The sequence below is a fragment of the Mobula hypostoma genome, chromosome 1, assembly GCF_963921235.1.
Source record: "Mobula hypostoma chromosome 1, sMobHyp1.1, whole genome shotgun sequence".
In the NCBI taxonomy this organism is placed as follows: domain Eukaryota; kingdom Metazoa; phylum Chordata; class Chondrichthyes; order Myliobatiformes; family Myliobatidae; genus Mobula; species Mobula hypostoma.
In genome coordinates this window covers 109,143,408-109,159,209 of record NC_086097.1, presented here as the reverse complement: position 1 = coordinate 109,159,209, position 15,802 = coordinate 109,143,408, and the positions used below count along the sequence as shown (strand labels likewise).

General features: G+C 45.4%; 1 protein-coding gene across 3 annotated transcripts in view; it reads right to left on the bottom strand.

Annotated features, from left to right (window-relative positions):
- pde1ca (phosphodiesterase 1C, calmodulin-dependent a) overlaps positions 1 to 15,802 on the bottom strand; it is a 292,700-nt gene that overhangs the window by 71,918 nt on the left and 204,980 nt on the right. For all 3 annotated transcript variants that reach the window (XM_063054745.1, XM_063054754.1, XM_063054738.1), the window contains exon 14: positions 15,128 to 15,303. In XM_063054745.1, coding sequence (XP_062910815.1) covers positions 15,128 to 15,303 — 176 coding nt within the window. The remainder of the gene's footprint in view (positions 1 to 15,127; positions 15,304 to 15,802) is intronic.

The window sequence follows — 15,802 nt, the reverse complement described above, 5'->3', positions numbered from 1 at the left end:
TTTGGGCATGGTGTAGCACCTGCTTAGCCCCCTGATTAGGATCACATGAAGCCATGGGAGCAGGTGGTGCAGATGACATGCTCTCCCACGATGTTCATTCCTCTCTCTGGTGGTGGTCATCTGCGAGTTTTGCAGCATTTTTGCCCCACTAATATGATGAACTGAGATCAAGGCTTGGGCCTACTACCCCGGCTGCTTCAGGGACCAGACCTAAGAACTCAATCCGGTTCAAAATGATGTCCCAGTGTAGAGTGCCCTCCTACTTCAAATTATCCACATTGTCCCTGTACCAAAAAAGACCAAGGTAACATGTCTGAACGACTGGTGTCGTATCACACTCACCTCAATAATAAGCAAATGCTCTGAGTGTCATGGTCCGGTCTGTGAAGTCCAAATTCCAGTTCACGGTCCGGTCCATTGACCCTTGCTCCAGGTTTTCCTGTCTACCCCGTTTCTGTTCTTGTTGAGCTCTAATTGAGTCAGCTGATGCTCGTTGGGGCTGGCTGCATAAATACCTTCAAAGACCAGGGCGCAGGTGCTGGATTGTTCTTGTCCTTACTCCTTGTATCCCTTCCTCTGCCTTCTGTTTCCTCACCTGAAGCCCTGCCTTGTCTTGCCGGTAACTCTCGCCTCACCTGAAGTTCTCGTTTCGCCTTGCAATGCCTGAAGCCCTGCCTTGTCTTGCCGGTAACTCTCACCTTGCCTGAAGTTCTCGTCTCGCCTTGCTTTGCCAGAAGCCTTGCCTGGTCTTGCTGGTAACTCTCACCTCATCTCACCTGCAGTCTTGTCCTGGAGCCACCCTGTACCTAGCTCCCTTCCTGTCCCTTGCCTCCGCCCAGGTAAGCCAGGCCATCTTGCCGTTACCTGCAGTTGGTTCTGTCCCTTCCTGTCCCTTGCCTCCGTCGGGTGGTGATCTGCGCCCTGCCCACGTCTTACCCAGGTGGATCCTGCCTAGCCTCAAGCCTGAAGACTCCAGCCTCCTGCCTCCTGCCTCCTGCCAAGCTTCGTCTCTAGCCTCTAACCTCAAGCCTGAAGACTCCAGCCTCCTGCCAAGCCTCGCCTCTAGCCTCAAGCCTGAAGACTCCAGCCTCGTCCTACCTGCCTGCCAAGCTTCGTCCTTGCCTAGTTCTGGGGTCCGAGCCAGAGGCAAGACCAGTTACTGGGTCCTTGTCCAGTCTCTGGCTCGGAGTCCAAGCCCAGGCTCCTAGCTCACTTGCCCAGTCCTGTTCTGGGTTCCCGGTTTTCGTGTCCATGTCCTTGCTCTCACCCTGGTATCCTAGTCCTGTCCCTAGTACTTACAGTGTCTGTGTCTTGCACTTGGGTCCGTTCCCAGCCACCTCCTTATGACACTAAGAAGCTGGTCAAGGACTACATCTGCAGCATGCTACCACCCACACTAGACCCCCTACAATTCTCCTACCAACACAACTGATCTACAGATGACGCAACAGCCACTGCTCTACACACCATCCTTACACATCTGGAGAAGAAGGTTGCTTATGTGAGAATGCTGTTCATGGACTACAGTTCAGCATTCAACACCGTAATTCCATCCAGGTTTGACAAGAAGCTCAGAGACCTCGGCCTTCACCCTGCCTTGTGTAGCTGAATCCTGGACTTCCTGTCAGGTCGCCAGCAGGTGGTAAGAGTGGGCTCCCTCACCTCCAACCCTCTGACTGTCAACACAGGAGCCCCTCAGGGCTGTGTACTAAGTCCCCTCCTTTACTCCCTGTATACCCATGACTGTGTCACCACCCACAACTCTAATCTGCTAATTAAATTTGCCGACGACACTACTTTGATTGGCCTTATCTCAAACAATAATGAGGTGGCCTACAGGGAAGAAGTCATTATACTGACACAGTGGTGTCAAGAAAACAACCTCTCCCTCAATGTTACAAAAACAAAGGAGCTGGTTGTGGATTACAGCAGGAATGGAGATGGGCTAACCCCTATTGACATCAATAGAGCTGGGGTTGAGAGGGCATCCACATCACCGAGGACTTCACGTGATCTGTACACACCAGCTGTGTGGTGAAAAAGGCACAACTCCTCTTTCACCTCAGGCGGTTGAGGAAGTTTGGTATGGGCCCCCAAATCCTAAGAATTTTCTACAGGGGCACAATTGAGAGCATCCTGACTGGCTGCATCACTGCCTGGTATGGGAACTGAATTTCCCTCAATCACAGGACTCTGCAGTGAGTGGTGTGGACAGCCCAGCACATCTGTAGTTGTGAACTTCCCGTGATTCAGGATATTTATAAAGACAGGTGTGAGAAAAGGGCCCGTAGGATCATTGGGGACCTGAATCACCCCAACCACCATCTATTCCAGCTGCTACCATCCAGGAAACAGTACTGGAACATAAAAGCCAGGACCAACAGGCTCCAGGACAGCTTTTTCCACCAGGCCATCAGATTGATTAACTCATGCTGATACAACTGTATTTCTGTGTTACATTGACTGTACTTTTTATTATAAATTACTATGATTGCACATAGATGGAGATGTAACGTTAAGATTTTTACTCATGTATGTGAAGGATGTAAGAATAAAGTCAATTCAATTCATTTGCTCCTGCTGTTTGTATGTTGGGTGGTTCTTTTTCCCCTTCTGTGTCTACACAGTAGTTATGCTCATTCTTTTTTTAAAAAATTGGGTTCTTGCTTTGTGGCTGCCTGTAAACAAGCAAGGAGTATAATTTATATATTATTTGATAACAAATGTACTTTGATGTTGATGTTAATTATGTGACCACTGATGCCAGGCAGACAAACTCTAAGGAGTATTAATAATGGCAGGGATCATTCGTCTTATAAAGACTCTGCCCAGAAGAAGGCAATGGCAAGCTACTTCTGTAGAAAAATTTGCCAAGAGCATTATGATCATGGAAAGACCATGATCGCCTACGTCATACAACACAACACATAATGAATGAATATATTCTGCCTGGAGGGACTGATAGTTGTCAAGTGTGTGAATGGTAAAATGTAGTAACAGAGAGGGCTGTTCTGAAATGGTTGGATGCTGTCCAAATGGCAATGTGAAGGAAATATGAAGGAGGAGTGATGCCTCTAATCTGCAATGTAACAGGAAACCTTCCAGACAAAAGCTCAGCAGACAATGGGGACAGAGAGCCATGACAACTAATACTAGGAAGTCAAGCAACAAGTACAAAGATATGATATAGCACGAAATTCATTGAACGGACACACTTGATCAGTGTCAGTAACATATCCTTCTAAATGCACCACTGGCTTCTAACACAGCTCAATTCACCAAATCTTCATGAATCACCCACTCATTTCAAACATCCAGATACTTCGCTACACTATACACACTCATGGCTCAAATGTTTCCGTACACCTTAACTGTTCCAAGGATATCCTGCACAAGGATGTTGAAGGAGCAGACTTCAGGAAGAGTGTAATGGATATGCATAATGGAATGTGTGGGGCAGTGGAATGTCTTCCAGAAATCCTGTGTTCAATGAGAAAAAAACTAAAGTAGGCACATTGACCTTTGTGATAGCTTTGAGGCACTCTTTCCAGAAGGGAAACGAAAGCAAATTCCATTGTGCGCATATGGTCCCAAGTAAGATACAAGTTTATCACCTATACCACACCTTCCATAAAAAAGTTATCCAATGCCCAGAGGCAGCAAAAGATCCTCAAATTACTGCCAAGTAAACTTGAATATCAAAAGAAAAACTGCGGATGCTCGAAAGCCTTTTTTTTTATTTAGAAATATTCAGCATGTCAGGAAACATTTGTGGAAAGAGAAACAGCCTATGTTTCTGTTTGATGAACTATCAAGGAAGTTCCTCTGCTGTGATACGAGTGTGTAAAGAAGATATCCCCCAGTATACCTTACAACAAATTACTAGGAATATTGATACAATCCCTGGGAGGCAACATTCTCTCCCATATTCTACAATACTCTGGCTATCGCCTGACAGATGTCATATCAGACCATTTCCACACAGGCTATGCTGTCTGCTGGTTTACCTCCAAACAATGTTGATGTCCGTCACCTTCACCAACCATTGGGTGCCACTGCAATTAGAATATAGACAGGCAATTTGGAAATGTGTTCAATTTAGTGTGAACATATTGTTGTTGGTTAATATTTTTGAAATTACACATTAGTTGGAAGGAGGCTCTTTAGATCGTCTTTTCTCTTCCGTTTAATATTTGTTCTCATCCTGATTGTTTGCTGATTACTGGATTGACCTCATAGAGTTGTAGAGTACTACAACACAGAAGCAGGCCCTTCAGCCCATCTAGTCTATGTGAGCTGTTGTCCCATTGACTTGACACACATACGCCTCCCATCCATATACTTATACAAACTTATCTTAAATGGTGCAATCGTGATATCTTCATGATGGAAAAGTTCTGCAAAGGGCCGCAGGATACCACTGCCAACTACGGCTCTTTCAGAGCAACCTGGTTTGCTAAGAATGCTATTAGTTTGATCATAGCTTGAGCTGCAACAGAGCTCTCATTTTCTGCATGTGGCATAAGTGGGACGCCAGAGCTATCAAGCATTTGATGAGTTTGTGCTGGTGTGTCAAATGTAGCAGCACGCGTGGATCGCTGAAGAACAAATACACAGCGACCTCTGCCACAACACCACAGTTCTGCATGCTTCACAGCTTATGGTCATACTCCCGTATGCTGTTACACATTGGACTACCTTCTGTTTGTTAAAGGATAAAGTTAAGATGAAGCTCCTGCAAAGGGGATTGGATGGAAACAGTAGCACACTTGTTAGGAAATGCTGAGGAGGCTTGACCCAAAAACAGAGTAGCAGAGATGATTTAGCAGTAAACAACCCTTTAACTAATGAACTGCAAAATAACAAGCCACAAAGGGCCACAAAACAGGAAAGAACAGATGCTTAAAATGACAAGGTAACTGAAGGCTTGGAACAACTGATTGAGGCTGGCTGGTTCATGTGAGTGAACAAGACGTGGATGAGAGCTGGGTTTAAATAGGCTGCAGGTGATGGTTTGGAAATGAGTGGCAGGAGATTCCTGTTAGCTGGGAGGTGCCTGCCTGTTCAGGCCTGACAGCGTGCCCTTCCTCCCCTACAGCCAGTACCTGATGGCCCAGGTCAATCCAGGTGGGTCCACTGGAACTCTGATTAGCGATGGATCAAAGATGAAACAGGACAACACCCAAGACCTCTCCTCCAAGCCATACCCATCCTAGTTGACTAGAAACTGCACACCTCATCCACACTGACGTGAATTCATCGACCTGCAAACCGTGTACACTGGACCATCTTCCACCTTCCTTGCTTTTGGAGGTGCAGGTGCAGGTGGGTTCAGTGGTCCATGAAAAGGGCGGAAGTCTCGGGTGGACAGCCAGGTATGATCCTTAGGCCGGAGTAGTCTGGCTGGGCACCAAAGACAGTTAGACTGGAGGCAGTAGGCGTGGTTGGCATCTAGGATAACCCTTTGTGCCCTCTTCCAAGCATTCTGGCACTGGCAAACCAGGGCCCTGACAGATGGGACCTTCACTAATACTGTAGCTCCTCTGTGGGAAACAACAGGGGGATTGGTAGCCATGAAGGACTTCAAAGTAGCATACCTGTGATCTCAGACATAACTGTGACAGTGAAGGAGTGTAGATTATGGGACAGCTCAGCCAACAGCAGATACGTCTTCCATGTGGGAAGTCTAGAGGCACTTAAGCCTCGTAGAAACTTCTCCACTTGCTGATTGGCTCTTTCTGATTGACCATTGGCCTGCAAATGATAGACAGAGGATAAACTCACTGAGGTGTGGAGGAGGGATAAGAAGTGGGTGACAGATTGTGGACCCTGGTCCAACACAATGGCCTGGGGGAAACAGTGGATGAAAACTGTATATTGGAGAACCATCTCAATGGCTGACGGAAGTTTGGGGGAAGCAATGAAGTGAGCCGCCTTGGAGAACTGGTCTACCACAGTTATCATCGGAAGATGGCAAACCTGTGATGAAATCCGTGGCGATGTGGAACCACAGTCATCAAGGGATGAGTAGGGGCTACAGGACATACATGGCAAATGGTAGGGCATTGAAGAATGCTGTAGAACAGAGGGATCCAGGAATAATGGTGCATAGTTCCCTGAAGGTGGAATCTCATGTGGATAGGGTGGTGAAGAAAGCGTTTGGTATGCTGGCTTTTATTAATCAGAGCATTGAGTATAGGAGTTGGGATGTAATGTTGAAATTGTATAGGGCATTGGTAAGGCCAAATTTGGAGTATTGTGTACAATTCTGGTCACCGAATTATAGGAAAGATGTCAATAAAATTCAGAGAGTACATAGAAACATAGAAACATAGAAAATAGGTGCAGGAGTAGGCCATTCGGCCCTTCGAGCCTGCACCGCCATTTATTATGATCATGGCTGATCATCCAACTCAGAACCCAGCCTTCCCTCCATACCCCCTGACCCCTGTAGCCACAAGGGCCATATCTAACTTCCTTTTAAACATAGCTAATGAACTGGCCTCAACAGTTTGCTGTGGCAGAGAATTCCACAGATTCACCACTCTCTGTGTGAAGAAGTTTTTCCTAACCTCGGTCCTAAAAGGCTTCCCCTCTATCCTCAAACTGTGACCCCTCGTTCTAGACCTCCCCAACATCGGGAACAATCTTCCTGCATCTAGCCTGTCCAATCCCTTTAGGATCTTATACGTTTCAATCAGATCCCCCCTCAATCTTCTAAATTCCAACGAGTACAAGCCCAGTTCATCCAGTCTTTCTTCATATGAAAGACCTGCCATCCCAGGAATCAATCTGGTGAACCTTCTTTGTACTCCCTCTATGGCAAAGATGTCTTTCCTCAGATTAGGGGACCAAAACTGCACACAATACTCCAGGTGTGGTCTCACCAAGGCCTTGTACAACTGCAGTAGTACCTCCCTGCTCCTGTACTCGAATCCTCTCGCTATAAATGCCAGCATACCGTTCGCCTTTTTCACCGCCTGCTGTACCTGCATGCCCACTTTCAATGACTGGTGTATAATGACACCCAGGTCTCGTTGCACCTCCCCTTTTCCTAATCGGCCACCATTCAGATAATAATCTGTTTTCCTATTTTTGCCACCAAAGTGGATAACTTCACATTTATCCACATTAAATTGCATCTGCCATGAGTTTGCCCACTCACCCAACCTATCCAAGTCACCCTGCATCCTCTTAGCATCCTCCTCACTGCTAACACTGCCACCCAGCTTCGTGTCATCCGCAAACTTGGAGATGCTGCATTTAATTCCCTCATCCAAGTCATTAATATATATTGTAAACAACTGGGGTCCCAGCACTGAGCCTTGCGGTACCCCACTAGTCACCGCCTGCCATTCTGAAAAGGTCCCGTTTATTCCCACTCTTTGCTTCCTGTCTGCTAACCAATTCTCCACCCACACCAATACCTTACCCCCAATACCGTGTGCTTTAAGTTTGCACACTAATCTCCTATGTGGGACCTTGTCAAAAGCCTTTTGAAAATCCAAATATACCACATCCACTGGTTCTCCCCTATCCACTCTACTAGTTACATCCTCAAAAAATTCTATTAGATTCGTCAGACATGATTTTCCTTTCACAAATCCATGCTGACTTTGTCCGATCATTTCACCGCTTTCCAAATGTGCTGTTATCACATCCTTGATAACTGACTCCAGCAGTTTCCCCACCACCGACGTTAGGCTAACCGGCCTATAATTCCCCGGTTTCTCTCTCCCTCCTTTTTTAAAAAGTGGGGTTACATTAGCCACCCTCCAATCCTCAGGAACTAGTCCAGAATCTAACGAGTTTTGAAAAATTATCACTAATGCATCCACTATTTCTTGGGCCACTTCCTTAAGCACTCTGGGATGCAGACCATCTGGCCCTGGGGATTTATCTGCCTTCAATCCCTTCAATTTACCTAACACCACTTCCCTACTAACATGTATTTCGCTCAGTTCCTCCATCTCACTGGACCCTCTGTCCCTTACTATTTCTGGAAGATTATTTATGTCCTCCTTAGTGAAGACAGAACCAAAGTAATTATTCAATTGGTCTGCCATGTCCTTGCTCCCCATAATACAGAGAAGGTTTACTAAAATGTTGCCTGGGTTTCATCTCCTAAGTTAGAGAAAGGTTGAACAAGTTGGTCTTTATTCTTTGGAGCATAGAAGGTTGAGGGGGGACTTGATAGAGGTGTTTAAAATTATGAAGGGGATTGATAGAGTTGACTTGGATAGGCTTTTTCTATTGAGAGTGGGGAAGATTCAAACAAGAGGCCATGAGTTGAGAGTTAAAGGACAAAAGTTTAGGGGTAACATGAGGGGGAACTTCTTTACTCAGGAGAATGGTAGCTGTGTGAAACGAGCTTCCAGCAGAAGTGGTTGAGGCAGGTTTGATGTTGTCATTTAAAGTTAAATTGGATAGATATATGGACAGGAAAGGAATGGAGGGTTATGGGCTGAGTGCAGGTCGGTGGGACTAGGTGAGAGTAAGGGTTCGGCATGGACTAGAAGGGCCAAGATGGCCTGTTTCCGTGCTGTATTTGTTATATGGTTATATAGGAGCGCAGAGGGGCATTATTTGGAGAATTTGAACTGGGCACATTGTGGGCAGGCAGTGACAAACTGACATACATCTGTGATCATGGTGGGTCACCAGAACCAGTGTTGCAAAAAAATCTAGGGTCCGTCGTGCACCTGAATGGGTGGAGAGGGATGAGCAGTGGGCCCACGGGAGGGCCTTGGAGTGCATGCCCACAAACACATACATACTATTGTCAGGTGTGTGGTCCGGAGCAGGCTCATGCTGCAGGGCTTGGTGGATCGGGTTCTGAAGGTCTCAGATGATTGGGGCAAGGATCTGGGAGGATGGAACGATGGACGAAATGACAATCTGCTTCAGCTGGATCAAACTGTCTTGACAGGGTGTCCGCCTTAGCGTTCTTGGATCCGGGTCGGTAGGAGATGGTGAAGTTGAAATACTAAAAAGATGGGGCCCGGCGAGCCTGACATGGGTCGAGATGATGGGTCTGTTCTATGGATATGAGTTTCTGGTGGTCAGTCCAGATCAGGAAGGGCTTGATGTTTCCAGTCAGTGAACATCTCCATTCCTCCAAGGCCCATTTAATGGTGAGTAGCTCCTTATGTCCTGCTCCTTACTAGCACTGCGTAGAGTTGAGCTTTCACAAGAAGGCGGCACAAGAATGTGTCTTCCCATTCACTGGGCGAAGATGGCTCCAGCAGCCATGTCAAATGCATCCACCTCTACCACAAAAGATCTGGAGAGATTTGGATGGCGGAGAATGGGGGCAGTGGTGAAGTGTCCCTTGAGCTCTTTGAAAACATGATCCATGGCAGCTGACCAGGTTATCTATGAGGTAGGTAATTTGGTGAGGGTGGTGATAGAGCAACAACTCAGTTGTAGATTTAGATGAAACAGCAGTAGAAGTTGCAGAAGCCAAGAAGTGCTGGAGCTGTTTCAGGGAGCATGGTCGGGGCCATTCATTAAAGGCATGCACTTTCTCTGAGTCCATGGTTATACCTTGGGTTGAAAGGATGTAACCCAGAAGCAAATGACTGAGGTGTGGAACTGGCATTTCTCCAAGTGCAGTACAGCTGGTTTTCAATGAGATGCTGAAGGACTGAATTGACATGGCAGACATGGTTTTGGGGCTCCATAGAGAAGATGAGGACATCATCAAGGTTGACAAACACATACCTGTGTAGTATGTTTCAGAGGATCTCACTGATGAAGGCTTGGAAAATGGTTTGACTGTTGGAAAGTCCAAAAGGCACCACCAGGTATTCATATTGGCCAGGGGGCGTTATGAATGCCACCTTCCACTCATCCCCCTGGCAGATGCGGATCAGGTTATATGTGCTTCGTAGATCCAGTTTGGTGAAGATCAGGGCTCCAAGGAGAGCTGTGAATTTGCTATCCATCGGGGAGAAGGCAGCGTTCTTAAGGTGATTTTGTTGAGTCCTTAGTCATCGATGCAAGGACAAAGACCCCCATCTATCTTTTGGACAAAGAAGAATCCTGCACCAAATGGGGACTGGGATGGTCGAATTAAGCTGTGCTGTGGCGCTTCAGCGATGTAGTCATTATTGGCTTGGGGCTCAAGAGGAGAGAGGGAGAACAGATGATCACATGGAAGGGTAGTGCCCATAAGGAGGTCGATCCAGCAGTCGTGTGGTCTGTGGGGTGGCAGAGTGCTGGCTTCCCTTTTACTGAAGGCAATGACTAAGTTGTGGTATTCCTGTGGGAGTTTGGTGAGGTCAAGAGTCTCTTTGGATTGCAGTATCAAGACAGAGTTGGCTAAGAGTGGGGAGCAGATGGTCAATGTTTTACTGCTGCTTCAGAATCATGTGGCTTCTTTTAGGTGATAATACTCTGCTGGGTCAATCGTTGCTACACTCATCCAGTCAGAAAATGTACAGAACATTTGACCCAAAAACAGAGCAATGGAGGAGATTCAGCAGTGGATGATATTTCACTAATAAACTGCAAAATAACAAGCCATGAGAGGCCACAAAACAAGAGAGTACAGATACTTAACATACAAGGCAACTGAAGGCTAGGAGCAACAGATTGAGGCTCGCTGGTTCATACAAGTAAAGAAGTATGAGGTGTCATGTGTGAGGCCAAGCAGAGCTGCAGAACGGATGCTGTTAATGAGAGAGAGATAACGAGAGACAAAGGAGAGCCATTCAAAATGCTAATAAGAGAGAAGAGAGAGATAATGAGAGAGAGACACATAACTCAGTATGTTGGCGTCTGCCACAGACAGTTTGCTGTGAACCTGAACTGTTCATTAACAATCCTGCTGAGGCAATAGGAAGTGTGAAGTTTGATGGACAGGTGATACCCCATCAGGGGTGGGGGATAAAATAGTGGGTTTGCTAAGGCACAGGACACACACCACGAGACCCTGGAAAGAGCATTGTGCCCCACAAGTTGGCAGGAGTTTGGAGGACCGATTCGCAGGAATCGGTCAGAGACTCACAGGGTATAAAGGTACGACCAGTGGGAACCTGTTGTGTGTCCGCCCTTGCCTGGGTGCCGGGTTCACCACGGAAGAATGATCGTATCCGGAACAGAGGGGTCACAGTCGGTGACCACAACAGGATCAGAAGGCCTCGAAAGGTTTGCCTGAAACCTCAACTGTATCTCTCACTCTCTCTCTCTCTCTCCAATGGTACAACAGCGACTACTTCGAACTACACTAGACTGAACTGAACCCTGCTTCACCTTAAGACCAATTATTTTACCCCTAGACTGCAATAGAGCTTGGTTGATTCCTATTACCCTATTTCTGTGTATATGTGTGTATTATCATTGCTAACCTGTTACATTTATATCCTTGCGGTTAGTGTACTGTATTACTTTTTTTTTAAATAAAACTTTATTAGTTTCTAGTAATCACAGACTCCAACGAGTGTTCCACTTCTGCTGGTTTGACAACCCAGTTATGGGATACGTAACAGAGGGAACAAGAACCGTGAACTGGAGCTGGGTTTAAGTGGGCTGCAGGTGATGAATTGGAAACGAGTGGCAGGTGACTTCAGTTAACTGGGTGGAGACTGGTAGATGCCTACCTATACAGGCCTAACAACACTGCAACATTGGATTCAAAAAAACCCTTCCTTTAACCACCAGTTGGTCTCTATTGAGAGAATCAAATATAATTAATTTACTATGAGAAGGGAGCCTCAGTGAGTTCCATTACCCAGCAGCAGACAGCAAGCAGCAAGATGTTTGCAATCTCCCTGGTCTAGCCTAGTTTAGAAGAGTGAGGGGGGATCTCATTGAAACCTATTAAATATTGAAAGGTCTCAGTAGAGTGGATGTTTCCTATCGTGGATGAGACGAGGACCAGAGGGCCCAGCCTCAGAATTGAAGGATGTCCCCATAGAACAGAGATGAGAAGGAATTTCTTTAGCCAGAGGGTAGTACTGAAACTGTGGAATTTATTGCCACAGGTAGCAGTGGGGGCCAAGTCATTGGGTATATTTAGAGTAGAGCTTGATAGGTTCTTGATTAGTCAGGGTGTCAATGGTTATGGGGAGAAGCCATAGGAGTGGAGTTGAGAGGGATTATAAATCAACGATGATGGAATGGCGGAGCAGACTCGATGGGTTATATGGCTTAATTCTGCTCCTACATCTTATGGTAAAATAACAGTGCATGTGTTGCTTTTTCCTGATAGTCAGAGAACTAGCCGAACAGCACGATGGCCTGATCTGGTCCATTGCTCCTCTCCATGCTTGTTATGGCAGTTTTAGTGCATTGCATAAGGAACTGCTTACAAATACACCCAAACCAGAGAACAACACATTTGTTCAGAAGCCTCACTGTTCTACCTTTCATAGAAGAAGGCCACTTGGTTAATAGAGTTTCTGCTAGTTTCAGAGCAACCCTGCTCACCACTTACTTCCCTGTAGGTTAGTCTCCTTCACGTGTACATTTCCTCCAATTTGTTTGTCCTACCACCCTCCAACAATTTACAGGGGCTAACTAAACTGCCAGTCTTTGGAGCGTGAGTGAAAACTGGGGCGCCATGTGAACACCACGCTGTCATAAAAAGAAAATTCAAATTCCGCACAGACAGCATCCATGGGACAACTGGGATACTGTGCTTACTGTTATGGCAATTCCCATGGAATTTTAGTAACTTGAAATAACTGCTAAAGGCTGAATGTGACTGTGTTCTTATGACAGTAGATAGCGATCAAACAGCAATAAAATGTTAACGATCCCTTCAAAATGTCTGAGTAACCCTGCTTGCTTGTGAGTATATGTACAGTATGTTCAGACTTTCGATGTTATGAAAAGACATTAACCGAAACCTTCCATGCCTCTGGCTCCGCATTCTGTGTTAATAAATTTCACAAACTTTGATAATAGGAAATATTGCTACATTTTACTTAGTGCAGCTGATTATAGTATTGGCTGTCTTTGGTAGACAGCCTCTACCATTTAAAGATGGCATTTTCCCCTCCTCCTCCCCTTTTCTTCTATTCCCCACTCTGGCCCGTTGCCTCTTCTCACCTGCCTCTCACTCCTCCCCAGGCCCCCTCCTCCTTCCCTTTCTCTGATGGTTCACTCTGCTCTCCTATCAGATTCCTGCTTCTCCGGCCCTTTACCTTTCCCACCCACTTGGCTTCATCTATCACATTCTAGGTCTCCTCCTTCCCCTTCTTTATTCTGACAGCTTTCTCCTTCCATTTCAGTCCTGGAGGAGGATCTTGGCCTGAAATGTTGACTGTTTATTCATTTCCATGGATGTTGCCTGACCTGCTGAGTTCCTCCAGCATTTTGTGTGTGATCCTTTGGATTTCCAGCATCTATAGATTTTCTTGTCTTTATCTCAGGACCCATATTTGCTGATGCAAAGACAGAATATATACCAGCCACCTGTATTTTTCACATTTGTCTGGATAGCATTAGTGAGCCAGAAGTATACAATTGCTGCCCACCAATTAAAAGGAGGTAGTAAACCAATTAGATCCACAAATGTGCTACAATGCCAGGTATTTGGTCCAGAATGCTTCATCACTTGAAGGCTATAATGCACCAACGTGCCGCGTGAAATGTGTTTGAGTCCTTGAGCTGGATATTCTTTGCGGAGAGACACTGAGCAGAGAGCAGCATCTTCTTCACAGCAAAGGTGAGACGGTTCTGGTCCGGTTCAACTACCCTTGTATGATTTTAGGAATTAATTGTATGCTAGCAAAGTGTTTACCATGCACAGTAAAAGTGTTATCTCCATAGATACCTATAGCACTGCAACAATATAAATTTCAAATTACAATAAAAAGCACTTTTTCTTTGATTTTGTGAAAAATCATTGAGATATCTTCATATGTTGACACATGACTCTGTGGCAGGATTCAGCTCAAACCGTGCCATCAAGTTTGCAGGCAGTGGTTGGCCTCATCAACAACAGTGATAAGTCGGAGTACAGAGAGGAAGTGGAGCAGCTGGTGGACTGGTGTGAGAACAACAACCTAGGTCTGAGAGTGAAGTAGACCAAGGAAATGATTGTGGGCTTTAGGAAGGTGCAGATGAAGCATCCCCCTCTGTGCAGACATGGCTCCTTTATAGACAGAGGTAAGTGCACCAAGCTCCTGGAAGTTGAATAAGAAGAAACAGTAATGCCTCCACTTCCTGAAGAGATTGAGGCAAACAAGGCTATTTCCCTGCCACCTCAGCTGAATTTTACAGGAGCACCACTGACCGTGACAAGCTGCACCTCCATCTGGTACGAGAGCAGCAGAGCATCGGACCGGAATCCCTACAAAAGACTCTCAGAACAGCCAAATGGATCATAGGCATCTCCCTACCATCCATCTGGGGCATTTATCAGGAGCACTGTGTAGGCAGGGCCTTTAGTATTATTAAGGATCCCACCCATCCATCTAGCATCCTCTTTGACTTTCTACCATCAGGCAGGAGACTCCGACGCACAAAGACAAGAACGGTCAGAATGGGAAACAGCTTCTTCCCTCAGGCCATCAGGATTCTGAACTTCCAGCCAAATCATATTCAAAGTGTCTCTGCATAATTGGTTCTGTACCCAACAATATTTAATTTATGCTCTTTACTTTGTTTATCTAAGCTTATTTCATTTGTAGATTTAATTCTTACTTTCCTAAGTTATTGTGTATTATGTGTACTACTGTGCTTTACTCCCTGGTCCAGAGAAACATTGTCTCGTCTGACGGTACACATGTATATAGTTAAATAACAATAAACTTGACTAGGATTTATTGATAAATTGGACACTGATTTTAACGCAATAAACTGCTGGAACTCTCCTCTTGCCTATTTTGGCAGGAAGTCTATAACCAACCTTACTGTGAGGCAGCATAATTACTGTTACCTCTTGGCAAAACCCTAGATAAATGCACCAAATGGACAAATAGGTTTGTCACTGACTGAAGTGTTAATTAGCTCAGGACTTGTGGATCTTACAGAGACAAAATAGCTTTGAGAAAGTAAATCACTAAAATGTTGATAAATTAATCTTCACTAATATGCCATTTCAATTGCACATTATATAAATTACATAAAATGAATTGAGAGACATGTATCGCCTCGGACATAATGATTCACTGACCTTTCGCATGCAGTGCCTTCCATTTCTCACGGTTTTGTTGTAATATTTCATTCCAGCTACTTTTAAAGTTCTTCAAATCCACAGTAAGCAGGGAAGAGTTTATTGAGGAACATCCTTCAGCCCCTGTATGCTTCAGCTTTGAATGTTTCACATCAGTAGATGGAATACTATTCAGACTGGAGACAAGGAAAATAAATAGATTCACAGTAAAACAGCAGAAACAAGTAAACACAGTGGCTCGGACACTGACAGGGAGATGGGATGGGCTATGTTGTGCTTAGTCATTAAATGGTTCAAGAACCCATAAAGCTGAGGGGCAGAGAGATCCTACCAAATAAACAACATCATTAGTGGGCAGAATGAAACAGCAGCACACATCCTTGCATTTTTGAGGTTGGAGAGGGCCATGATGCATGCTGATGTATAGAGTGCCTCCCAAAGCAGATAGCTTTTGGCTCCTGCGACCTTTTGAAATGATCAGCTTAGACTCCTGCTCCTCCTACTTACCAAAAGCCCAAAAAATTATAAAATACTTTCAATTTCCTACCTAGACAATCAAATTTACATTTCAAGGAGCGGAATAAATTCAGACAGAGGTCACATTGTTATTACTGGAACCTAATCTGCTTATTTACACAGGACTGTACTGGTGGCCATCTACAGCTAAACTTAGGA